Genomic DNA, 27,389 nt, shown 5'->3' with positions numbered 1-27,389 from the left:
CCCCATAAAACACAGTGTACAGGATGGGAGGGCTGGAGGTCAATTACGCCCAACACCTACCACCACAACCAAGAGGCCCCCATAGAGGTTAGCCCTGAGCTGTGTGTCCCTGTGGGATGCAGGCTCCCACGGATACCTCAGGGGATGAGCATGGGTCCTCCTGGCTGACAGAACCTGGTGGGCACTGAGTGTGTGGGGCCTGTGTAGGTAGGTTGGACAGCACTGGGCCTAGCCAGGGAGCCAGGGACTGGTGTGGCCAATGTGGGCAACAATATGTTGCCAGAACCGAAACTACAGTGCAATCAGCCCAGCTGGTAGGGAGAAGGAGGCCTGCCTGCCTAGCAGGACCATCCACCCCTGTACTGGCCCCAAGTCCAGACTGCCTGCCTGTACTGGACATTGCCTGGTCCAGGAGGCCTGGGCATGATGGTCAGGTGGTGTGTCCCTGGGTTCCAGGCCTTGGTGGTCCCTTGGGAGCCGAGCATCCTCTGGGCAGGAGGAGGGCCCGCGGTCCACTGTTTGCATCGGCCCCTGGGGATATGCCCCCACCCCAGCTCCTCAGTGCACATGGGGACGTGGCCAGGGCTCCTCACCTGCTCTGTGGCTCCAGCTCTGAGCAGCTCATTGGGTGACTCTGACAGCTTCCTCCCCAAAGCTTGGGTCCTCATCTGTGGGAATGGGGTGTCCCAGGCCCCCTGCAGGCAGGAACCCACCCCCAGCGCCTCTGGTGGGCCCTCCTGGGCTTTCTTACCTACTGGCTTGTGAGACCCGGTTGTCCAAACTTGGTGTCCTATTTTTATTTTGGCCTTTTTGTTAGTGTGTGTTTTCTGTAACTACTGCTGTGTAGATCTTCTATTTGAGTTTTAGGTAGAGAATCTTGCCCACCCAGAGGTCCCCCACCCCAGAGAGCCTTCACTTCTCCCCCCACCGGGCTGGCCCTGCCTGTGCTCCACTTGGTGTGAATGTTGAGTGTGATGGATCCACACGGCTGCTTGACCCTGCATCTCCCTTCTTCTTGCTGAGGCCCGTTCTGTTCTCTCTTTCTCCACCTGAACTGCACTTGAAGCCAAGACGAAGGATGAGAAGTGGTTGCTACGAAGGACCCTCCTGCAGCGAATCTGCTGTGAGGAGGCCGCGCTGGCCCAGCCTGTCATTTTCTTCTGTAAGCTCATTCCAGAGGTCGGCAAGGGGCGGCCTGTCCCTGCCTGCTTTTGTCGCCTGTGAATCAAGAATGGATTTTACATTTCCAACTGGTTGAACAAATAAAAAAATAACACTTCATGACACTGAGAAGTTTCCATGTCTATAAGTAAAGTTTGATGGGGGTGCAGTCATGCCCATCTCTTCACAGGCCACCTGCAGAAGGCTGCTGTTGTGCAGCCATGGCAGAGTTGCATCCTTGAGGCAAAGGTCAGTTGGCAAAGCTGAAAATACTGACTCCTAGCTCTTTAGGGAAACAGTTTCCAGTCCCTGGTTTAAGGGTTGTGTGGCAGAACCCCAGGATCTTGGTCAGCTTGTTCCTCACTCAGGGCCTGCTGTGGCCTTCGCTAGTATGTCTGCAAAGTCTGTGTGTTATGGTGCCTCTCATGGGGCGTTGAGCTCTGTCGTGCTAGATTTCAGGGTATCTGCCTCATAGTCACCTGTCTCACCAACAGAGACCCTGTGGCCAGATTGAAACTAGTAGAAACTGTTGGTCTTTGGCAGCAAGGATACCTTAGAGCTGAGCTTCCACCCACCCTGAGGTGGTCCCATGGCACTCAATGTCTGGGTCAAGTTTGGGGCAGGGCTGGTGTCCTGAACTGCCCTGCGATGTAGATCGTAATAGCCAGTGGGGAGAGGGGGATGCTAGTACTCCCCATATCGTGGGGAGTGCCTCACTCCCTGCGATGTGGATCGTAATAGCCAATTACTCCCCCCTGCAATGTGTGTCCATTCTTAGCAGTCTCTTTTTTTCAGGATATTACGAACAATTTCAAAGGTTGTGTGTAAACAGCCTGCGATAGGAGAACGAATACCATCCTCTGCACCTCCGGATATTAGGAACCATATCACACAATGAGTGTACACTTTTTGGGAGATTTGGGATAATGTCGTCCTGTGTTTCCCTGAATATTTGGAGAAATATCACAGGGTGGCAGTATAGCCACTACTTCTTGGCTGGAACATCATACTTTACCTACTGGAAATTAGGAGCAGTATCACAGACTGGGTGTCAAGCCACTGTCATACTGGAAGTAATATCATGCTCTCCCCCACAAGTCATGAGGAACAATATCACAGCGGGTGTGTACCTTCTCTGGTAGTGGGAGTAGTATCATCATCTCTTCCTTTAGATGACAGGAATAATATCACAGGGTGGGTGTACAATCTGTGTGTTTTCGGAAGCAATGTCATTCTCTCTTCTTCTAGGTTTTACTACTCATATCACAGGTGGGGTGTACACTCCTTGTTATATTGGATGGAATCTCATCCTCTTTCAACCTGTAACTTTAGAACAATATTCCATGGGGTGTGTCCATCCCTTCAATATTGGTACTAATACCATCTTCTCCTTTCCTGGATATGAGAAACAATATCACAGGAGGGTGTACACCCCTTGCAATGTCGGTAGTAATATCACCTCTCCCCTGTTGTTATTGAGGACAAAATCCCAGGGTGGCTGTACGGTTCCTACTTTATTGGGAGTAATATCAACCACTCACCCCCTGGATATCAGGAACCATATCAGACAAGAGGTGTCCACCCCCTTCGATATTGTCAGCCATATCATCTTCTTCCCGTCTGCATATTAGGAATGATACCCCGGCGCTGGGGGCGGTGTACACCCTCTGCGATATTGAAAGTAAAATCAGCCTCTTTCCCGCTAGATATTAGGAACTATATCACAGGTGTGTGTGCACCTTCTGGGATATTGGTAGTACTCTCAGCCTCCACCTCGCTGCATATTAGGAACAATATACGGGGTGCAGGGTGGTTACATGTCCTGCAATGTTGAGAGTAATATTCTTCCCTTTCCCCTGTACATTAGGAACTACATAACAGGGGTCTGGATGCCTTCTGCGATATTGGGATTAATGTTATCCTCTCCCCAACTGAATGTCAAAAACAATATCACAAAAGGGTGTACACCCTCTGCGATATGGCCAGTAACATCATCGTATCTACCTTTGGATACTAGAAACAACATCACAGAGGGTGTGTATACTCCCCTGCGATATTGGGCATAATGTTATCCTCTCTTCCCCTGGATATTAGGAATGATATCCCTGGTGGTGGGATGTGGAGTACATTAAGAACAACATCACTGGGTGGGTGTACACCCCCTGCGATATTGGGTGTAGTATCATCCTCTCTTCCGGATATTAAGAACAATAACACAGGAGGGGTGTACAGCCCCAGCCCCTGCGTTATTGGGAGCAATAGCATCTTCTCCCTCTCTCGATATAAGGAACAATATCCCAAGGTTGGTGTACATCCCCTGGGATATTGGGCGTAATGTCATCATCTCCCAAAGTGGATATTGGGCGTAGTGTCACAGGGGGGTGTACGCCTTCTTCGATATTGGGAGTAATATCATCCTCTCCCCTCAGGATCATAGGCAAAATATTGAAGGGGTTTCACCACTCCTGTGATATGGTCAGTAATATCATCCTCTCCCCACCCAGATGTTAGGAACTATATTACAGGCGGTTGTACACTTCTTGTGATATTGGGAGTCATATCATCCTCTCTCACTCAGGATATAAGGAACAAGATACTGAAGGGATGGACACCCACTGTGATAGTTTCAATAATGTCATCCTCTATCCCCTGGCTATTAGGAATAACATCATAGAGGGGTGTACACTTTCTTCAATATTGGGAATAATATCATCCTCTCCCAGCTGGATATCAGGAACAAGTCTATTAATTATTAATATTAATAAATATAGTAAAAATTAATAGCAATCATCGATATTAATAATCACAATATAGTATAAATTAATACCGGTAAAAAATATTAACGATTAGTATAACCATCATAATATCACTATTAACAATAAAATGATGTCAGCAATTAATGTTACTTAAATCAACACTAAGTGATGTAGGTAATAAAATAATAATTAATATTAAGAACTAATAATATTGTTAAAAGACATTAATATTACTAATTATTTTCAAGCGTCCATAATCATATATTTAAAATAATTATCCATAATTAATAATGGTATCCTATTAATAGTGTCATTGATAGTTATTAAAATTGACATAGATGTTTAATAATTAATCATATTATTACTCCTAATACTGCAGGGGGTGTACACCTACCTGTGATGTTGTTCCTAATATCCAGGGACGGAGAGCATGATTTTAGTTTTAATATCATAGTAGGTGTGCACTCACCCTGTGCCACTGATGCTAATATCTAGGGGGTAGAATATGACATGACTCCCAACATAGCAATGAATGGAAAGCCACCCAGTGATATTGCTCTTAATATTCACGGAAGAAGCCTATGATATTACTCCCAATATCGCAGGGAGGGTACAGCTCTTCTGTAATATGGTTCCTAGTATCCAGAAGGGGAGAGGATGATAATAATTCCAGTATCGCAGGCTGTGTTCACCCGCCCTGTGATATTGTTATTTATATCCTGGAAGGGAGAGGATGATATGACTCCCCGTAGAGCAGGAGGCGTACACCCAGCCTGGGATATTGTTCCTAATATCCATGGAGAGGAGAGGCTGATATTACTTCCAATATGGCAGAGGACGTACATCCACCCTGTGATATTCTTCTTAATATTCCAAGGCCGAGAGGTTGATATTACTCCCAGTATCGCAGACACTGTACACCTCCGTGTGATACTCTTCCTGATATCCAGAACAGGAGAAGATGGTTTTAATGCCCATATCGCAGGAGGTGAACACCCACTCTGTGATATCTTTCCTAGTATGCAGGGGGAGAGAGGATAATATTATTCCCAATATTGCAGAAGATGTACACATGTCCACCCATGATATTGTCCTTAATAATCCAAGGCACAGATGATGATGTTACTCCCAATATCACAGAAAGTGTACACCCCCCAGTGATGTTGTTCCTATGATCCAGGATGGGAGAGGATGATATTACTTTGAATATCGCATGGAGTGTACACGCCCCTGGTGATACTGTTCCTAATTTCCACCAGGGAGAGGATGATACTACTCCCAATATCACAGGGATTAAAAACATGGGGGTATACAGTGTCTGTGATACTAGGAGTAATATCAACCTCTCGGCCTTGGAATATAAAGAAGAATATCACAGGGTGGATGTACACCCCCTGCCACATTGGGAGTAATATCCTCTCCCTTCCAAGATATTAATAACAATGTCACAGGGCCGGTGAACACAGCCTGCAACACTGGAATTATTATCATCCTCTCCCCCTCCGGATATTAAGAATCATAACACAGAAGAGCTGTACCCTCCCTGCGATACTGGGAGTAATATCATACGCATATTCCGTGAATATTAGGAGCTATATCACCGGGTGGCTATCTATTCATTGCTATGTTGGGAGTCATGTCATACTCTACTACACTGAATATTAGTGTAGCATCACAGGGTGAGTGTACACTTATTGCGATATTAAAACTAAAACCATGCTCTCCCTCTCTGATATTAGGAAAGACATCACAGGTAGCTGTATACACACTGCAGTATTAAGAGTAATAATATGATTAATTATTAAACATCAATGACTGATTTTAACAATTATTGATGATACTAATAATTAATAGGATACCATTACTAATTATGGATAATTATTTTAACTATATGATTATTCATGCTTAAAATTATTAATATTAATGTCACTTAGCAATGCTAGTAGTTCATAAAATTAATCATTATTTTATAACCAACATCACTTAGTATTGACTTAAGTAACATTAATTGCTGATATCATTATTTAATTACTAACAGTGATATTGCTATTAATTATTAATACTAATCGTTAACATTTTTAACCAGTATTAATTTTTACTATCTTTATTGTGATTATTATTATCGATGATTTCTATTAATTTCTATTATATTTAATAATAATAATAATAATAATTAACAGACTTGTTCCTGATATCGAGCTGCGGGAGGACGATGTCAGGTGGGGAAGCTTCGTGCAGGTTCCCCATGACAGGGGGGAAAGCAACGGAATCCAAATACTGGTCCTTACTTGGGAAGCCAAGAAGGCCACTGGGAGGATGGGAAGGTTGGCACATGAGGGAAGGTGCAGAGGCGGAAAGGGCATAAGAGTTCCATTTATTTATCACAAAACACAGAACAGGACTGGGCCAGAGACTGAATTCTTCCTGTCTGCTGGGGAAAACCGGATACACGGCCTGAACTTTTTCTCTTCTGCAGGCAACAAGACCCGCAGAGGAAGGCTCCCTTCCAGACCTTTTCTGGGAAACCTTTGGAGAAGCCGCTGCCAAATCGAAAAGAATCCATGGAATCTTGGATTTATCTGAGGGTGAGTGTCACCATGGGTCCCTGTTCTTTGCTCCACTAGGTCACTCTGGTTGATTTTCTTTCAGGTTCTCGTGTGTGTGAGGGGATCGGGGAACCCTTCTTCCCTGCCTTCTTGGGGTCAGGGACTCCACGATCCTTCCAGATCCATTTGATTCCAGGTGAAGGCATCTGAAGATGCCATATTTCCTGTTGCTTTCTCTCTGTGCAATGATGGCAAGCCTGTCAACAACATTTTCCTAGCGGCGTGAGGAAATTAGTCCCTCAGGGGCCCCAAACATGGAGGAGGCTCACCCTAGGAACATGCATGTTTTCAGAAAAGGCGTCCTGGGAACCCTTGAGCCACCAACCTGCCTTCAGAAGGGTATTAGTCCGTCCCACTTCATGGAAGGCTGAGTGGAGGCACTTTGATCCAGTGAATGCCCAAGACACAGTCTTTAGAAAAATGGTATTCTTAGATCATAGCTCAAGAGTGCATTTTTCATGGGTCTTGTCCCGATCAGCACTCACGTTAAGGATCTGTCCCTACTTCCAAGGACCGCCTGTCCATACCGTATTAAGAATTTCCTGCTGTGTGCACCTTGTCTTTGGATGTGGTAGATTTCCATATTGGCTCGATGCTGACGAACTTCTAACGTGTGTGGTCTCCTTTCTTTCAGGTTGTAAGCAGGCCAATGCCGGTCCACACAACCAATAAGAGGCCACGCGTGGACCCTGCCCTCACTGATGGCTCAGCTACGAAAATGTCTGACACGGTATCCGTCTTGGCTTCACTGTCTCCCCTCAGAAAAGCCAGTCCGAGCTCCTCGTCAAGTCTCCGACCAAAGGAACGACAGACAGGGGCTGTGGCCGACATCCCTCAGCCTGGAGTCAGGCAGCAGGGCCCGGAGCCTCTCGTCGTGGTGAAGCCGACACACAGCAGGCCTCAGGGTGGCAGTCGAGAAGTTCCCCAGGCTGCCTCCAAGCCCCATGGCCTGATCCGGGTCATCAGCCCCCAGGCACAAGACAAACGTGCTGCGGTGACCTCACAGCCCTGCCCACCAGCCGACACACACAGCTTGGGCCTCGGCTCCAATCTCAGTTTCAGGCCAGGAGCCAAGAGAGCTGCCCAGACTCCGACTCAGGCTTGCCTGAACTTCCCCAAGAAACTGAGAATGGGTTCCTTCCAGATGCCCGAAAATGCCCTCCAGGGAGGTGAGCTGGGGGTCCCGGAGACTCTCCAACCTCCGCCAGCTGCAACCGAACTCAGACAAAGTCCGTCGCCCCAGATGAGCAGGGGGACACCCGCCCAGGTGCCCAGCACCAACCGGCAGCCTCTGCACAGCAGACATTGCCTGCCTACTGCCCAGGCCTGCACCATGTCCCATCACCCAGCGGCCAGCCATGATGGGGCCCAGCCTCTCAGAATGCTCTTCTGGAGACTGGAAAACGGATGGTGGAGCTCCAGCCTCGTGACAGCTCCCTCGTTTCCCTCTCCTGAGAAGCCGGGAGCCTTCCTCGCTCACAGCCCTCATGTCTCAGAGAAGTCTGAGGCTCCCTGTGTTGCTGTCCCCCTGAGTGTCCTCTATGAGTACCTTCAGGTTTCCTCCTCCTCAGAGAACAGCGATTCTGACCTGGAGTGAGACTACAGGTGGCCAGGGCTCCATTGCATCCAGCTCCCGTGATTTGGAGGGGTCTGTGGGACTGAGGAGCACAGAGCAGAGAGCAGACTGTGTGTGGTGACTCCCGAGCTCCCCGGCTGTGGTGCTTCTGTGGATGTTGGAGCCCAGGCCAGGCAGGGACCAGATGCAGAGACTCTGCCTCATCAAATTCTGGTGAGGGACATTGCAGTTCGCCGGGATCTCCAGAAACCCGCCACCAGAAGCTTCTGTGCCAGTGATTCGTTGCCTCAGAAACTGGGTGACGGTGACGCGCGGGATTCAGACTTCCGCTTTGATGTCAGTAGGAAACCGGGGAATGACTGTGTGTTTGCTCTCTAGATGACTGAATCAGGGAACAGTTAGGGAACCCTGAGAGATGCAGGCCTTCAGCTGTGCCCCGCCCTGACAGCAGTGTTTTGGACGCTGTGAAGCGTTCTGCGCAATGCGTTCTTGGGGTGTTTCCTCAGCCTCGAAAATTGGGCTCTGGAATGCCATTAGAAATAGGTGTGTTTAATTTGTTTTGAAGTGAATAAAATTCTCAAAAAAGATGACGTACTCTCTTTTGACTTTCATTCCGTGTTTGTGTGTAACTGATTTTCCAAGGGCTTGAAAATTTCTTGACTTGTCAGCAATCGAAGTCATTATGTCTCCGAAACAGAGTTGATTGAAGGGACCACAGGTCTTCGCAGGACCTGTGACTTCTTAAACATCCACACGGGCAAGAGAACCTCAGCCCCACTCTACCAACACGCACCTAGTCAAATTCTGCCAAGTGAATCTCACGCACGCTAACACGTGGGGAGGGTTGCTTGCACCACGAGTCCCCAATTGGCTCACGGCGATGCCACGTGTCGGGTTTCACACGTGTGTGTTGCACCGCAGTCCATTTCACAGTGGTAGAATAAATGTATTGGCTTTCTGTCGGTTTGTTGGAGGCAAAAACCTGTGATGTTCTTGGTTTTTGGTGGGAGAGTTTCACTCTGGAAAAGAAAATATTCTGAAAATGGAGGTTGTCCTAGACTGTATTTCAAGGTGAGTCTACTTGATGCCAGTGAAGCATATTTTGGCATATAATACATATGGTTGTATTATATTTTGTCTATTACTATTACCTCATTTTAAAAAACCATTTTGTGAAAAATGTCAGAGTTAGATATACCAATGTTAAATTTCTGATCACGTGTCCAGAAGCACTGGAAAATGCGGCCTAGAATGCAAAATTCCCAGCCACTTCTTTGTTGAACTCTCTGCAGAGCGGCATTACATCCAGGGGTTTTCAAGGTGCACTAGTGTGGCATGAGCTGGTCTTTGGCTTCCTGTTGTAGTTGGAATCGTGCAGATTGTTTAGGGGTGGTGTCTGCTTGTCCCATCTTTCCAAGTCATCATTAACCTTTCCTCAGCACCCACGTGGACTCAGAACTTACCTAGAGTCACAGGCAGGTCTGGGAAGCTGCCCTTGATCCTTTGTGCAGTCCATGATGGTTCCATGCCTCTGATCCGCTGGGGCACATTCTGCAGAGGGATGGGCTGGCATAAGCTGTCCCTGCCTTTCTGAAAATCATGGAGATTCCTGGTACCTGAAGCCACATAGAAATATCTGTGGAGTCTCAGGCAGGCCATGGATGCCATTCACAGACTCCTGTTCTTCCACTTAATGGCAGCAAGAGTGATTCCTGAATTTTCTAATTGACGTCAAAACATTTTGGTGACTTTGTTGTGTCAATGACCACTCCTGTTTCTGTGGCATCCAGTTCACCTGTAAGGTTTTTGGGGATTATGTGGAAATTCGTGCATTTTTTCAGAGCCTCACTTCATCCTGGATGCTCTCAGGCATGCACAAGCAGATTCCTGCCTTGGTGGCATCTTGGAGCATTGCAGGAGACCCCTTAGGTCTAGGAGGCACTAGGAGGTCCATCAGGAATTGGGAGGGCATGTGTCTGCCCATCTGTAGTGTGAACTTCTATTCACCTTCAGAATGCAGATTCTTCCTGAACTAATAAATTATCTTCATCTTGGTGTAAGTAGCCACAAAAGAATAATTCATACTAAGTCCATTAATAAAAATAACTGAAAATCAACAATGAAGTTAATAATGACAATGTTAATTATTATAATATTGATAGTAATAATAAAACAAAGGCATTAGAGATTAGAGATTCCCTTAAGTGAAGGACAATGTGAAGATATAGGGATACATGAGTTGTTTGGACTCAGAGTCCAATGAAACATGTTCCTCAAAGGCAAAGACAAGAAGCATAAGGAAAATATAAAGTTCATGGATGACCACCTGGGCTACTTTGGAACCCATGTGGGAAAACTGCAGGCAAAGTGTACCTTGTCCTGGGACTGCCCACCACCCAGCCCCCACTCACCTTCATGAGGTAGGACAGCAGGATAACGGGGAAGGAGTCCATGCAAGGGATGCAAGATTTGTGTCACACCTGACTCAAAGAAGCACTGCTTATGACAGATGTTTATCTCCTAACACTGTGGCACCTCTAACTACCTGGCTGCATGTCTGCCACCTGTTCTTCTTAGGTCACAGGAGGGACAGACATTACTGTCCACCCATCTGTATGCAGCGCCATTGGAGGACGTTATCCTTGTTGCTTCCTCTTTGGAAAGGGGCAACACACATGGCAGATGCCATTCTCTGTCTCTTTGGAAAACTTTGCCAGCACATTTAAGGTTTTCTTCAGCCACAGAAAGCCACCTGCTTCAAAGTCTCACCCTCCACAAGTGGCAAGCACACAATTATTCATGGAGGCAAGGGATGCATAGACTTTGCCATTTGATTCAATTGGGACAAATAGGGGAGGCCTTCTTAGCTGAACAGCTCTGTCTGTGCGGCCAGTTGACAAAGTCAGGCTGCGTTGCCATTAGACTTGTCCCTTTGCACAGAAGGCTTCCCTCTAATCCTTTCCACAGATGTGGATCCTGACATTACTTCCTAATAAACATCCTGCACACTAAACTTCATCTATATCCAGCTCCCTGGGAACCAAACCTGTGACAAAAGTGAAAAGTTTCTAGGGAAAATATGGTTTCCTTATCAGACAGGGATCAAATTCTGCTGAGCTAGAACATAAGGTAAAGTCTGATGCCATCTCATGATTTTTTTTATTAGGACATTACCACTGCCAGCAAAAAATATGTGCATCAATTCATGGGGACAAAAATCATATTGGAGTGGGATGAGGTTGTTGTGAGTTGAGGAGAAATTTTGACGAATGAACTTTACTCTCAGTTGAGTTCAGGAGAGGAGATGAAGATGAAAACAGCTGGAAATAAAAGATGTCCAAAAATATTTTTCTGGTTTTTTAAAAATCAAATTTCAGGTTGGGAGACACTATGTTTAAATTCTAAAAGGATGTAGCATACTGAGAGGAAATAACAATAGATAAATTGTCCTTTTTGTAAATAATACACTTTATGGTACGACAGGAGACCAAGGGACACAACACAAATTTGGACTTAAAGAAACTAAGAGACATTCTCGATACTCAGCTGTTATGGCAGAGATGCCGGAATGATGGATGTCCATGTAGCAGTATTTTTTTTTTTAGACATAATCTTGATCTATAACCAGGCTGGGGTGCAATAGTGTGATCTCAGCTCACTGCAACCTCCGCCTCCTTGGTTCAAGAAATCGTCCTGCCTCAGCCTCCCAAGTAGCTGGGACTACTTGCGCACCACCACACTCAGCTAATTTTTGTATTTTTAGTAGAGATGTGGTTTCACCATGTTGGCTAGGATGGTCTCGATCTCCTGATCTTGTGATCTGCACCCCTTGGCCTCCCAAAGGGTTGGGATTAGAGGTATGAGCCACTATGCCCGGCCCATGTAGCAGTACTTTTGAACTTAATGGCTGAAAGTATCCACCTCCAAACTTATGTATTATATTCGCAAAAGAGTACAAACCATGTAATGAATTTTAAGGGGAAGACAAGCCTGTGGGAATTCAACAGCCATGGCAACGTTTTGAACTTCTTTTTATTAAACATATAAGAAGTAAGTGAAGTTCAAGACCTAACAGAATTGCCAGGAATTATTTGAAGAATTACCAAGATGACTTAGACACTATGAAATCCTTACGATGCCCTCTGGTGGAGTTTCCTCCTGGAGCCAGTGATTTTAAGCCAGAGGCAAATGTCTCTGCAGGCATAAGAATTCGACCCAAATGTACTCTTCAATTTTAAATGAGATGACAATAAAATTGTCTCCTATATAGTAACAACTTTTTTTTTTCTTTCAGACAGAGTCTTTTTCTGTTGCCTAGGCTGGAGTGGAATGGGGCACTCTTGGCTCACTGCAATCTCTGCCTCCTGGGTTCAAGTGATTTTCCCACCTCATCCTCCTAAGTAGCTGGGATTATAAGCTTGTGCCACCATGTCTGACTGATTTTTGTATCAGCAAAATTATTTCTGGGGTGGAGAGTTAGGGACCTTTATTCTCCCACATCCAAAAACGTGTTCTCCAAATGATCTGTCAATAGAAATAACTGATACATATATTTGCTAACCTATCTTTTTCTGTCTTTAAATTCAGAACTAGAGTGTGGAAAAGTTATATTAAGAAGGTTTTCTCAATTTTCAACACAAGTGATGGGCTAGGCACTATTCTAGGTGCTACAGATACACATTCACATACCCACAATGGTTTTGCCTTATTACCTCCTACATTCTAATAATGCACCAAAAGAAAAGTATAGATTAGCTTTTTGTTTTTTTGAGATGAAGGTTAATTCTATCACCCAGGATGGAATGCAGAGGCAGGATCTCAGCTCACTGCAACCTCTGCCTCCTGGGTTCAAGCGATTCTCCTGCCTCAGCCTCCTGAGTAGCTGGGATTACAGGCATGTGCCACCATGCCCAGAAAACTTTTGTATTTTTCAGAAAGACGGCTTTCATTATGTTGGCCAGGCTGGTCTCAAACCCCTGGTCTCAAGTGATCCCTGCACCTCGACCTTCCAAAGTGCTGGGATTATAAGCATGAGCCATAGTGCCCAGCCAAAGAGAATAGCTTTAAATAGAAAGCATGAAAACAAAAGAAACGTATGTCCATCAATTTTATACTGTATTTGGCCAGGTGCAGAAGACCTACTTGTAGTATTGTAAGGGAATAAGGTCAGTTCAGATCTAATTGTTTGGACAAGTCACCAGAAACCAAAAGTTGGAGGAGTTGTATCTTTTGAGGTGGGTTGCACAGGCAAGCAGCAAGTTGCTATCTCTCCAAAGTCCTAAACTGTTCTATGTCTCCTACTGTGGAAAAATGCATCTTCTACTTGATTTCAAATTATATAGGAAAACGCTTAATAAAGCTAATAAGGGCTACATTCTTGGGACACAGCTAGACCACACATATACTGAATCTTGATTCTGGAAACACATCTTGTTCAATGTAATTGGATTTTCATGACAACAAAAATGTAACCCTGACACAATATTGGAGAGTCAAAAGGAAAGGACATTTTGGATTGAATTTTTTTTATTTTAAAAAATGTCCTTGAGTTCTATTAACAATAGCTAAAATCTGGGAACAACTCAAATGTCTACTGAGAGGAAATCGATAAACAAATTATACGCATATTATAGAGTAATATTGGGCAATAAAGGGGGATGATCAACTCTATTAATCACCATCTTAGATCAATATAATCTTTCTCACCCTGAGTGGGGAAAGCTAAGCTAAAAAGTGTCCTATAATATAAATAAATGTGCACAAAATTCTAGAACAGACAAACCTAATATAAGCTAAAAAAAATTCAGAAAAGCCAGGTACAGTGGCTCATGCCTGTTATGCCAGCACTTTGTGAGGTGGGTGGATCACATGAGCTCAGGATTTTGAGACCAGACTGGCCAACATGCTGAAGCTACTCCGTCTTTACCAAAAATACAAAAATTAGCCCAGTATGGTATTGTGTGCAGGAACAGAAAACCAAATACTACATATTCACCGTTATAAGTGAGAGCTAAACATTGGGTTATACATTGCTTACCTCTCACTTATATGGAAACAATAGACACCGGAGATTCTTAGAGGAAGGAGGGAGGGTTGGGTACAAGGCCTTAAAAACTGTCTATTGGGTATTATGTTCACTACGTGTGTGATGAGATCATTCATACTCTAAACCTCAGCGTCACACAAGACATCCATGGAACAAACCTGCACATGTATCCTCTGTGTATAAAATTAAAATTAAAAAACTAAAATGAACTAACAGATATGAGTAGGAATTTCTCAAAAGAAGAGATACAAATGGACGACATATATATAAACAATTCTTACCCTCTCTAGTCATCACGGGAATGCAAATGAAAACTACCATGAAATATCACCTCACACCTGTTAGAATAACTATTATCAAAAAGATGGATGATAACAAGTGTTGGTAAGGATGTGGAGAAAAGGGAGCCTTTGTATACTGGTGGTGGGAATGTAAATTAGTATGGCCATCTTGGAAAATAGTATGGAGGTTTCTCAAAAAATTAACAATAAAAATACCATTTTGTTCCAGCAATCCCACTTATTTTTTATATATATATAACATATAATATATATATGAAGTCATTGAAATCATTATGTGAAAGAGATATCTGCACTCATATGTTCCTTTCAGCTCTGTTCACAATAATCAAGATATATGAAGAAGACACACATGTTATCATTCATTCATGGATGGATGAATTAACGTTTTATATATATATGTATGTACAATGGAATATTATTCAGTATTATATAATAATGAAACCCTGTCATTTGTGACAGCATCGGTGGATCTGAAGGGCATGAAGTCATGTGAAATAAACCAAACACAGAATGACAAATATTGTATGATTTCACTTGTATTTGAAATCTCAAATAAACTCAGAAGCAGAGAGTTGACTGGAGGTTGCCAGGAGCTGTGGTGCAGGTAAATGAGTAGGTGTGATTATAGTACGAAGTTTTAGATATACAAACATAAATAAGTTCAGGAGGTCTAATCTACAGCATAGTGCTTATAGTTATGAATGCTGTATTGCATTCTTAAAATATAATAGGAGGGTGAATTTTATGTTAATTATTCTTACTAATAGAAATAATAATTAGAATGGGAGGGAGAACTTCAGGAGGTGATGATTATGTTTATAATCTTGATGGTAGTGATGCTTTCACAATGTATCCTTATCTTCAAACTCACTGAGATATACACATTAAATAGGTACAGCTTTTTGAATGTAATCATATTTCAACAAAGTGTTTTTAAGGGAGATTGGTTAAAAAATTTAAAAAGGAAGGGTAGATGTTCCTTTGCCCTTCTCCCACACCTTTTTTCTTCCTGCTGTCTAGAATTCAGAAATAATAGTTGGGAATTTAGCAGCCAATCTAGGGTATTTTCTAAAGTATACCAGAGCAGATACCTGGAAGGGACCTGCATCCCTAATGATATTAGAAAGTATCTGTACTAACCCTGAATGGTGTAACTACAGGTTAATTTTAAGTGACAAAGAAATCAACTTCTGTCTTGTTTAAGCAACTTCATTCAGGCATTGATTTTATAAACATGTAGAGAATACATACTCCTTATGAGCAGAAACAATGTTTATAAATAAAACAATGGTGATAAATAAAAGAAAATAAAAAGCCTTGAAAAAAAGTGGTTTAATAGCTATACATAGTTATTTTGTTGAAAGATTCTGCTGCTAATATTATTCAATATTTTTGTATGCTGGTGCAAGTAAGGAAATTTACATTGTCTAATAAAAATTATTTATCAATTTATAAAACAGTAAACATTTCATAGAATGGGGCTAAGAATCTGCATTGCAAAATAACTTTCAGTTGATTTTATGCACAGTAATTATTGAGAATCCCAACAGCTCTGGACCTACATAGGTGCTATCAAGACTTAAGGAAGAACATTTTCCTGACTCTATCCACACCTCCAGTTAGTAACAGATCTAGAGATTCAGAACTCAAATCCAGACCTCCTGCTTCCATGTGCAGTGGCCTTTCACTGTCCTGTTTCGCTTCACTTGTTGAAGAGGATTTGAGAATAAATGACCACATGATTCAACTCTCTCCTCAGCTCTGAGGAATATAGCCCTGTCCTGGCAAACAAGAAGCTCACACAGTAGTAGAGGAGGCAAATAGACATTCACTAATCTAGCATACAAGCAGTAGGTACTGTACCATAAACAAGGCACTGTGGGGGTTCAGACCAGGAGCAAAGCAGGGATTAGCAGGGCTAGTAAAGTCTGGGAAGTGTTCACTAACAAAATATCTAATCATTAACTAAACCAAATGGTTTCTCAACATGGCCTAATTAATTGTAACTTAATATAAATGGTTGGTTGTTCATAAACCTTAACCTTTTGCCAAAATATTTGTAGCTTATGTTCCCATTTAACAAGGTTTTCTGGTCAAAACTGTGCACCCACATCTTTCTAATGAACTTAGTGTCCAATAAAACATGGACTTTCAGTCATCCCATGAAGGTGATTTTGCGTGCATCATACATCTCTGTCTGTGAATATGCCTAATGAGGTATGGAAGGACATTTATTATCCAAACAAAGACACTCCACTGGTGCTAGAGAGCTACAGACGGAAGTTTTTTCTGCCTACTGGAAATAAAGGCAAACTTTCTTCTTCCTTCAGCAGTGAGGATTGCTGTCCTCCTCTTTATCATTCTCTCTCTCTCTTTTTTTTGAATGGGCAAAACTCTACCAAATAACAAGATAAACTTTGTGTAAGCCTTGGTAAGAGCAGAGTGTCTGACACCTTATGGTGCTATAATGCTCAAAGCAAAAGCAAAATCACCTATGACCAGAAAAGGGAGTCACAGGAAATCTAGAAGACTTATTGGCCGAGAGACCTGAAGCCTCATAGTTCATTAGCTCTCCAGAAGAACTCTCATGTGAAATGAAGTCAGTGGTGGTTCAAGTGCTTGAAACCCTCATTACTCTACCTCTAAATGTGAATTAATTAGGCAAGTTTACTAGCAGTTACTAGATCTCAAAAGCAAGAGAATCAGGCATTATTCTACTAAATATTGGTCTCCATAACTCCTCTATTTTCTTTAGGAAAAGTTAGTTAGCCTAAGACATTTGGCATAAGGCCTATGCCAAAGCTATGTTGGAGTCAGCCAGGAAGGATTCCTGGGGGTCTCCTTGAAAATATTACAGTAATCGAAGAAATCTTCAACCTATTGCCCCTCAGTACTGTTGGTCCCTTGTACTTGATTTTTCCCCTTAAGTTTTATTCCAATTTCTAACATTACCATTCCCTCTTCCTTCTCAGCAACTAGTCCTTCAAAGTAGAACTTAAACAATGACCAGACATGGCCCTGCAACAGAGCATATCCTTCTACATTTAGCATGCAATCATGAATCACAGGTATAAGAACCCTTGAACAGACGTGGTTTTGGTGACTACATGTAGGACTTACTGCTTTTACCCAAGAAGAGGATCAGACATCCTAAGTAGCTCAGAAATTTTTCTGGAGCTCTTGAATGTGTAGAGGCAAGAAAGATTAAGCAACCTGTTGCCTTACATGAGGCATACTATCTTCTTATGTTTTCTTTTGAATTCAGGATTTCAAGGTTGGGAAGGAGTGGGAAAGTAGCCATGGACATGTGAGAATGTGGATGATCCTTTTACATAGTCAGGAATGGTCAAATTCTATGCTTTATGTTGTTTGCTAAAAGACACTTTCCAAAGCTTTCAACAGAAAATGTAATGGCACACATGCCTATTCTTGGTGAACCCAGACTTTTTGTCTAGTCTGTGATAGTCAATTTTGAAGGACTGCTTAGGGTAATGAATCCTTCAAGTTGTAAAGATGAAGAGCAGTTTTTGGACAATTCCCATTTTGCTGTAGGAAAACTAATCTGGAAGAAGTAAAAGGGAGAGATTGAAGTGGGAGAGAACGGAGGTGGAAAATGAGTTCAGTTGATCAAATATTTGTTAAGCACCCACTGTATGTCGGGCCCTTACAAGGAAGCAAGCAAAGAACAAAAGCATGTGACGGCCTTGCTCCTAAGAAGCTAGAGACCAGTAACTTGGATTGCTATAGAGCAGAAAAACGTCCACAAGCCCCTACAATACAGCACTGGCATAGGATGAAGAAGAAGTTTCTTTCTATGAGATCAATAGCATACAACCAAATAAGAAAGTCAAAAGTTACACAAAGTTCAAAAACCTAAGGCACCAACCTTTAAGAGATCTGAGTGTTGGTGGTGACTTTGGAAGGAAAGTTATTATTAGGATTATTTTAGTACTAAGAGTTTTGAGCTGTCTATCCAATATTTTCATCTGCACCTCTGCTTTGGTAATACTGTGTGTATGTGTGCGTGTGTGCGTGTGTGTGTACGTGTGCCTTTTCATGTGTTTGAAATATATTATCTATCCCACACTCCACATTGGTTTGGGGGTTAATTACATACAGGCTGATCTGAATCTATACTCTTAGGAACGGGGTTAAGCTACTCTACCACATTGTGAAGAGTTGATATGTAAGAGACTCTGAACATCTTATAAATTATCTTTAAAATGTTTCCTTTTTCGTGAAGGGAAGAATAAGTATTTGTAAACAAATGCAAAAATTTCTTTAACTAAATGAAAGAACAGTTAGTTAACCTTGTTGTGATTAGCAGAGAGGATAGCTGCAGACACTATAAAATCACTCAGCAACAAGATTTGACAAAACGTTAAAGATGGCTCTATTTTTCCTGTTTTATACAGGAAAATATTAAGGCCCTGGGAATTGAAGTACTTTTCCCAACAGTGGAGTAAATGTCAGAGTCAAGGCTGTGTTTTACATCTCGGTTTCCCCACACATCCCACCCTATGGTTCTGTTGTGCTGTTCCTTTGTGTGACTCCTCAAAGCCTGGTTAAAGGTGATACCGTATCAAATTGTATTAACTCAGTAGCACAAAACACCAGGGAATTGATTTATAAGAGTATTAGCCTTGTGGCATTACTGAAGACCCATCTGATTAGTAGTTATCGAGTAGTCACCCTGGCTAAATATATGGGTTTGATTTTTAATTTTGAAAATGAAAAATATTTTAAAATCTATGTCTTACATCCATATCCCCAGGAAATTTTAATCAAGTTTTAAAACTTCCAAATTTAGATAAACTCATGTTTTTTGTTGTTTTAATTTTCACTCAATGAAAATAGAAAAAAAACTAATTGGATAGAACAGCACAGCAGAAGCATTACTTATCGCCAAAAATGGGATGCAACAAGACTGAAGAAGAAAATGCAGGACAGTGCTTAAAAAAGCAGTCTAATGAAAAGTGGGGTCTCCTCAGGGTGTCCTTAGGTAGACATTGCAGCAGAACTGCAAAGTTTTCTTTAGAAGGCTAGGGAAGAGAGGAGGAAACAGAGAAGGGGCAAGAGTGGAAAATAGAATGAGGCTCAGAATACCAAGCGTTAGTGCTGTCCCTATCACCTTCCTCACTTGATCACTGGGTGATCTTGGGCAAGTTTCTTCCTTTCCCTCAGCTCATTTCCTCATCTGGAAGGTAAGTCACTAGACAAGATAGTCTTTGATGTTCATTGTAACTCTAACTGATCTTCCCCAGGCAAATAGCTGGGAAAGACACTGTGCCCACAATATGCAAGACACAAGGTTTACAAGCAAAGAACAAATCAAAACAAAAGATGATTTAAAACCCCTAATGTCACTTGAATTCTTACAAATAAGCAATGGTACATCATACTTTTACAAAGTCCTTCTGTGATTTCATTTTTAAAATCATTTCAAGTTTTATTTTACTTCATATTAAGATAATGGGAGATAAAGTGTTACATGGGTTCATGCAGGAATATATGTAAGAGACACAAAAATCCACAATAGGTAATTGTTATGTTAGTAGTTCCCTTTACTGAGGGGGAGCAGACAAAAGAATGTTAGAAAAAGCTTCATAAAGTGGATTATATAGAAAGTGCTTTAAAAGAATTTGGTATTTTATTGAGTGGGAAAGAGAAATACGAGGAGTTATTGTTCAAGGGTTAAAGCTATGCAAAATGAGTCAATTACAGAGATAGGCTCTAAAACATAGTACCTATAGTTATTACTGAGGTATTTTGTATTTAACAATTTGTTAAGAAGGTCGATCTTAGGGGTTCTGACAACAACAACAACAACAATAAAGGGACATAGGAAACATTTGGAGGTGATGGATATATTATTACCTGGATATTGGTTGTGGTAACAAGAGTAATATCTATGTGCAAATTTGCCAAACTGTATGCATTAATTATGTACAGTGTTTGTATAACAATTTTACTTCAGTTCCTACTATATTACCTGGCAAACAATACTTTATACTTAAAGTAAGAGCAATGATTATTGCATGTGCATGTTGAAAATAATAAAGAAAGCAGGTGACAGTAAGACATCCTGAGTCTTTTGGAAATAAATAGCATTCACCTGCTTTCTCATCCATTGAGATATCACCACATTTATGTACTTGTGTGTCCCTGGAAGTTTCTTGTGGGAGATTTAGTTATTCTCTTTTCGTTAGGCTCTACTAACCAAGAACAAATCACAGACTCAGACAGCATCATAAAAAGGCCCAGACCCACGATGTCCAGAGACTCCAGGCTCAACCCACATTGATGCTGGCCCTTCAGCCATGAGACTCCATTTGCTTCTTCTTATTCTCCTTCTTTTTTCAATTCTTTTATCCCCAGGTAAGTTGGTAGCTGATTACTACAAGGTTCTGCAGATTAGAAGGCTATATCCCTGGCCAGACAAGATCCTAGAATCAGTCCTGTGGGTTCAAGAACCTAATATTTACAGCTTCACTAGGACAATAATAGGGAAAAATAGAAAAGAGACTCATTTAGCAGTAGTTCCTGTTGATAAGATTCCATCCATGTTTTTTGATCTAGTGAGTGGATATAATAATGGATGCTGCTGAAATTCAATCCTGTCAGATCAAACTGCCTACATATAAATTTCCATGTCCCACCAAGGCATCTCAAGATACAAAGTAAGAATACAACAGAATGTGACCTCAATGAGATGTCTTTGCGGGAACTGGAAATTTATATGCAGGCAGTTAGACCTGACAGGATTGAATTTCAGCAGCATTTATTATTATATTTGCAGAGGTTGCAGTGAGACAAGATCGCGCCATTGCACTCCAGCCTAGGCGACAGAGTGAGACTCCAGAGAGAGAGAGAGAGAGAGAGAGAGAGAGAGAGAGAGAGAGAGAGAGAGAGAGAGAGAAGGAAGGAAGGGAGGGAGGGAGGGAGAGAGGAAGGAAGGAAGGAAGGAAGGAAGGAAGGAAGGAAGGAAGGAAGGAAGGAAGGAAGGAGAGAGAAAGAAAGAAAGATAAAGAAAGGAAAGAAAGAAAGAAAGAAAGAAAGAAAGAAAGAAAGAAAGAAAGAAAGAAAGAAAGAAAAAGAAAAAGAAAGAAAGAAAGGAAAGACAAGCAAGCAAGCAAGCAAGCAAGCAAGCATTAGTGAGGGAGAGCGAGTGAGAGTGAGTGTGTTTGGGCCCCTACTGATGATGCTAAACTATCACAAGCCCACACTCAGCCTTTCAACATTTGCTGGAGATTCACTTGTTTCCTTGTTATCTCCACCAAGGGCAGCTTCCTCCTGCTTCTGCTGCTGCAACTCAGCTAGGCACAAAGCATCTGTGGATCCGTTCTTTTTTCAGCAGGGCTTCATCACTCTGAATTTAAGTTAATTAGCTTTTTTTGAGACCTCAGTTCTGTGTTTTAAAATGAAATCTATGATCTATAGATTATCCAGCTTATTCTCTTTGTCAGGGCAAGAGTATTTTTCTATAACTTTCTAAATTCTAAACAAAAGTAAAAGTTCACTTCTTTTCAGAATCCCCACGTGTCAGAAAGTGTTACTATTATCATCAGTTTAGTGATATTTGTGGAATACCAAGTTGACTCTAATATCAGCTTTTGGGTTAAATTCTTTCTTTCTGATATGTAGCCTTTGAAATTTTATTTGCTGCAGATCTCTTGGTAGTGAACAATTTTCATTTTTATCTGTCAATTTCATATTGTGATTTTTGATCTGGAAAGACAGCATTACTGAGTACCCAATTCTATATTAACAGTTATTTGCTCTCAACATTTGTTGATACTAGTTTACTCATTTTTAGTTTTTGCTTTACTATAATAATCAGATAAATATTATTTCATTATAAATTATCCTTTTTTCAATGTTTGTATGGTCTGGTGTTTGGTTTTAATGTTTTATAATTTAACTAAAGTGAGTTTATTTTTATATCATCTGTTAGAAATATATTCTTTGAATCAATGGATTTATACCTTTTCTTAATTTCTTTTTGAGAATCTCTTGAAATGGTGAATCCTTTTACACTTCTCTCCCCCCATATTTGAATGAAATAAATGTTAGACCTTGTGTTTCCATGTTACATTCTGGGTATATCATTTAAACATTTTTTTCTTCACTAGTTATCCTCTTACCTGTGTGTAATATATCATTAATAACTTGCATTTATTTTTAAATTATTTTTTGTTTCAGACCTGCCTTTTTTTTTTTTTTTTTTTTTTTTTTGGAGATGGAGTCTCGTTCTGTTGTCCAGGCTGGAGTGCAGTGGTGCGATCTTGGCTCACTGCAACCTCCACCTCCCGGGTTCAAGCGATTCTTCTATCTCAGCCTCCTGAGTAGCTGGGACTACAGGCACCTGCCACCATGCTCGGCTAATTTTTATATATATATTTTTTAGTAGAGACAAGATTTCACCATCTTGGGCATGCTGGTCTTGAACTCCTGACCTCGTGATCCACCCATCTTAGCCTCCCAAAATGCTGGGATTACAGGCATGAGTCACCACGCCCAGCCAGACCTGCCTGTTTTTTCTATCATCTATATTGTTTTACTATTGTTTTTACATCTTTGTAATAGTAGATTGTTTCTTTAAACAATTGATACATACCTGCTTAATTATTTCTCCACATTGACGATTTCAATACATCTAGTTTTAAAGGGTTTAGATATGCTATTCATTTCATTAACTTTTATTCGTGGTGTCTTGCTTACCTGATCATTTTTAATACTGAACTCATTGTTCATCCTTAACCTGACATCATTTTATGGCCTGAAATGAGAATGCTATTATCCAGACTTCCTCTGTGAAGCTGACTCAATGCTTTAACTCAATATAGAAGTTTCAGCATTAACAAACTGGAACTTCTGATGGCCCAAGGGTCAGTAGTACCATCATTAGCATTACTGATCATAGCAGATCTTCCCAGAAGATCTGGGAAACCCTCACCCACCTCCATCAGCTATCCAATACAAAGTGCCCACTGCTCAAGCTCCAGTTCACAGACTATTTTTGTGTTTGAAAGAGGAGATATTTTAAGAACTTGCCTAACCATTTTCAGGGATAGAAATGTTTCAAAGAGATCCTCTACTATATATATGTTCTATAGCAGCAGTCACTTGAGAGCAGCTCACTTGCAGTCATGGCCAAAAGCCTAAATCTTTCTTTCATTCTAGTCACACCTATTTTGTATCTTTTGGGGATATCTCAGATTCAGATGCATTCATAGTATTCTATGATTTGCGACACTACTATAGATTCTTCAAAATGTTACAACATTCCAATGGTATGTTGGGAGGTATAGAAGGAGAGGAAAAACAATGGGCTCAAATGTCCTCTGACTTCTCTTCTTACAATATGTTTCATTGTTCAAAACTTTTAGAACTATATTAATACAGCATTGACAGTGGGCATTCTTCTTTTCCTTCTGACTTTAATAGGATTGAAGGAAGGGTTTTGCTATGAAATTGTTATATGGGTTGTATTCAGATAAATTTTGACTTTATAAAGCCAATATTCCCCTCATTATTTTTAAATGCTTACCAGGATTCACAGTATTATTTTCAGTTCTCCCTGTTTAAAGGCATATTTAAATAACTTGATGACTTGGGTATAGTATATATGTTACTCTGCTACAGAAACAGAAAAACCACCACCATATTATATTCTAAGATACTTGGTACACCAATTGCACCATCTTTTTTTATCTAAGACATTCAATTCTTCCACAGGTGGGAGCACATGAATTAGCATCATTTACTACTCGTAGCTTTCACTACAGACTTTCAGACTTATGGTGCCCAAAAGAAATAGAATACTTCTAGCTGGGTTTAAAAGCTACAAATAAACATAGGAAATATACACTATTTTGAAAGTATCACTTGAGTGTTATGCATGTATTTCAATATTATATTGCTAATTTTAATTGTTCAAAGTTAAAGAGCTTCAACCTCCCCCTCATGCATTCCTGAATCACCCATTATTCCCACACATACATTGTTTGATACAGCATAAACCTAAGTAAATAAAGATGTGGCAAAATGAAAAAAATAAAATAATGTTATACCATTCTCATCTGTGAATCGCATCAGTAGACAAATGTGAATAAAAGTAATGTGATTATAATTTTAAAAATCATATTTAATAGGATCCATTTATTATTAAATGAACATTAGGCTACTTAATGAATAATAAATCTTTGACACAATGAAAACTCTTAATGCAGAGTGAGACCAAAATGAAAGTAATAACTGTTTTTCTCCTAACCCTTGCTTTAGTTGGTCTTTCCACCAGACTGTCACTTTAAGGATATTATAATAGCACAAAGCCACCAGATTTACCATTAGAGAGATCTTCATTAAATTATCTTTGTTGTAATAAAGGTTATCTGGAGGAAATACTGGTCTGGACACAATAATAAATGTCAAGCTTTCTAATATTTTCCACTTTTAGACACAAATTGAAAGGATCATTTATAATGTCAAAAATATACTTTTTTCTAACTAATCTATCCTATGACTAAGACGCTATTAGCAATTAAAGTAGATAGAGCAAATCTAAATGTGGAGAGAAAAAGTAATTTCCACTTGTTTGAACAGATGAAAGCACGAATAAATTGAAAGCCTGAAATATTAGCTTGGGGGAACAAAATCACTCGGGGGAGCAAAAGCAGGATATACCAGCCTTTAACTCTACACTTTCCCCAAGAAAAAATTTATAGATAGCTATGTACAAACCAAAATAGCGCTGGGAGGGTTCAAGAGACCACTTAAGAAACTATAGCAACACAGTGAAGCCAAAAAAAAAAAAAAAAAAAAAAAAGAGAGAGAGAGTGAAAGAAAAAAAAAACCAAAAAAACCAAAAACGAATAGTCATATAGAAAAAACAACTCCTGAAATCAGCATACCTGAGACAGCAGAAACATCTTTTTTGGCTAGGAACGAAAAAAGCAGAAAGGGACTATCAGTATCAGCCACAAGGTGGAACCACTATGGCCCTCAGTAACCCTCTCTGGCAGAAGACACTGGCATTTTTGCCCTGCAGTAAGCAACAGCCATTTCTGAGAGAAAATCCAGAGGAAAAGATGAAGATGTACCATCCCCGCCCACATCCCTTTTCCCCCACCAAAAATACCGTGACTGTTGTGCCAAACCAGGATCGGAACTACTACCTTTCTTAATCTGCATGTGTCCCTGACATATGAGCAGCAACCATTTCAAAAGCTCCCACATAGAAATGCTCATACTAAATTTATTCTGTTACTTAAGAGTGTTTATGGATTTACATTCCATTTGTGGACTATCTCACTGGATCTTCTTTCCTGCAGTAAGAGGTGGTTTGGGTGCTGCTGAAGGTCATTGTCTCAATTTGTCTGGTGTTTGCAGAAGAGATGTCTGCAAAGTAGTAGAAGATCAAATTGGTGCCTGCCGAAGAAGGATGAAGTGCTGTAGAGCATGGTGGATTCTAATGCCAATTCCAACACCACTTATCATGTCAGATTATCAAGAACCCCTTAAACCTAAGTTGAAATGAAACTGATGTAAAATAAAAATACATCAAAAGTGAAGTTATTTGCATCTAAGAATATTGAAATATACATATTAAGTACTTCCATCTTGATAACCATCTTGTGTTTTCACTTATCAACATAAATGAATAAATACTAATTTCAAATATACCCAATACTATTCCTTTGTGAGTCATTAACAGATCTTAACAAAACCTTTAAAAATGAGAAAACTGTTACTTTTGTTTTCCAAGATGGTGGATTGAAGGCATTGTTAGCCTGCCTCTTGCACTTGGAAAGACAAAATGGTGTGTAGAGATTCACACTGAACTTTCTTTCAAGAAGCAACACAGGAACTTAACAGGAAAATTGAAATAAGCCACAGACCATTTGAAAGAAGCAGCAGGATGCAGCTTACACCATAAGCTAGGCAGAAAATTTTGAGTTTCCAGGGTGTGAGAGGGGGATAAACTGACTGTAAGATATACACTTCCATTGGGAAACCTATCAATCTAGGCCATGGGGGAAGGCCTTAATCGTACTCAGGGCTGGAGTTGATTCAGTGAAGAGTGACGAGTATATGAGGAGTGGCATTGGGATGTGCTTTGAGTCTCCAGCACGTTCCCAGTTTCTGGCAGGATGGAGGGAAGCCATTTCTGATTCTACCTCAGAGAGGACCTCCCAGAAGTCTGCCAGCTAACTCAAATGGTGGTCACAGGTTGAGAGAACCTCCCAACTGAAATGTTTGATATAATTTTCTGTGGGGACAAACTCCCCAGGCCAGAACTGAGAGGTGAGTGGGACGTGTGATGCAGCAGCAAGCACAGGAGCTGGATGCCCCTGCTCTGCAGGTGGATCAGGAGGGGTTTGGCCTGAAGGCTGCAGTTACTGTCTCAATAGGAGAGGCTTATGGTATGGGTCAGTTTTGAGCTCTGAGTTTAGACTTCTTGAAACTTAGCTAACTACTCCCAGTGGAACACTGTGGGTGTGAGACCTGCCTCGCCAAGGATGTGGGAGCTGGATGGGGCTTACTGCCAAGCTGCTACTCCCCATTCTTCATATGGACTCTCCTTGTACAGAGGCAGAGGCAGCTTCACTTCTCTCTGGAAAATTACCCCAGTGGCCTAAGAACTGCCTTCCAATTCCCACTGGAGCCACTGCTTGTCCCACACGTAGAGAGCCAGAGCATCACTTTACCTGACCTAGTTTCCACTTGGTTTTGCTCAACCACCTACCCTGGTAGATTAACACAAATAACAGAAGAAACTTTTAGAAGCCCTTTGGCTCTACCCGTTCCCTGAGACACCAGAGTACCTCCCATGGGTAACATAAGGCAAGTCCAAATCTCACCACTACCACCACAGCTGGCAGTCTTTTGCAAGCACCACCTCCTGGCTGAAGGCCAACTGACACAGTCCATTAGAGCATC

General features: G+C 41.3%; 1 protein-coding gene and 1 long non-coding RNA gene across 2 annotated transcripts in view; one reads left to right on the top strand and one right to left on the bottom strand.

Annotated features, from left to right (window-relative positions):
• Nucleotides 1–27,389, bottom strand: part of LOC135967345 (uncharacterized) — a 65,382-nt gene that overhangs the window by 8,904 nt on the left and 29,089 nt on the right. The gene's annotated exons all lie outside the window — the stretch shown is intronic.
• On the top strand, nt 19,983–26,986 carry LOC107130548 (beta-defensin 109). The gene is made up of 2 exons (XM_065529917.1): nt 19,983–20,825; nt 25,781–26,986. Exons 1-2 carry the CDS (start codon nt 20,768–20,770, stop codon nt 25,984–25,986), a joined length of 264 nt encoding a protein of 87 aa, XP_065385989.1. The 5' UTR covers nt 19,983–20,767; the 3' UTR covers nt 25,987–26,986.

Source organism: Macaca fascicularis, chromosome 15 (genome assembly GCF_037993035.2).
Source record: "Macaca fascicularis isolate 582-1 chromosome 15, T2T-MFA8v1.1".
NCBI lineage: Eukaryota > Metazoa > Chordata > Mammalia > Primates > Cercopithecidae > Macaca > Macaca fascicularis.
The sequence above is the reverse complement of the archived record's forward strand: the minus strand, read 5'-3'. Positions and strand labels throughout refer to the sequence as shown.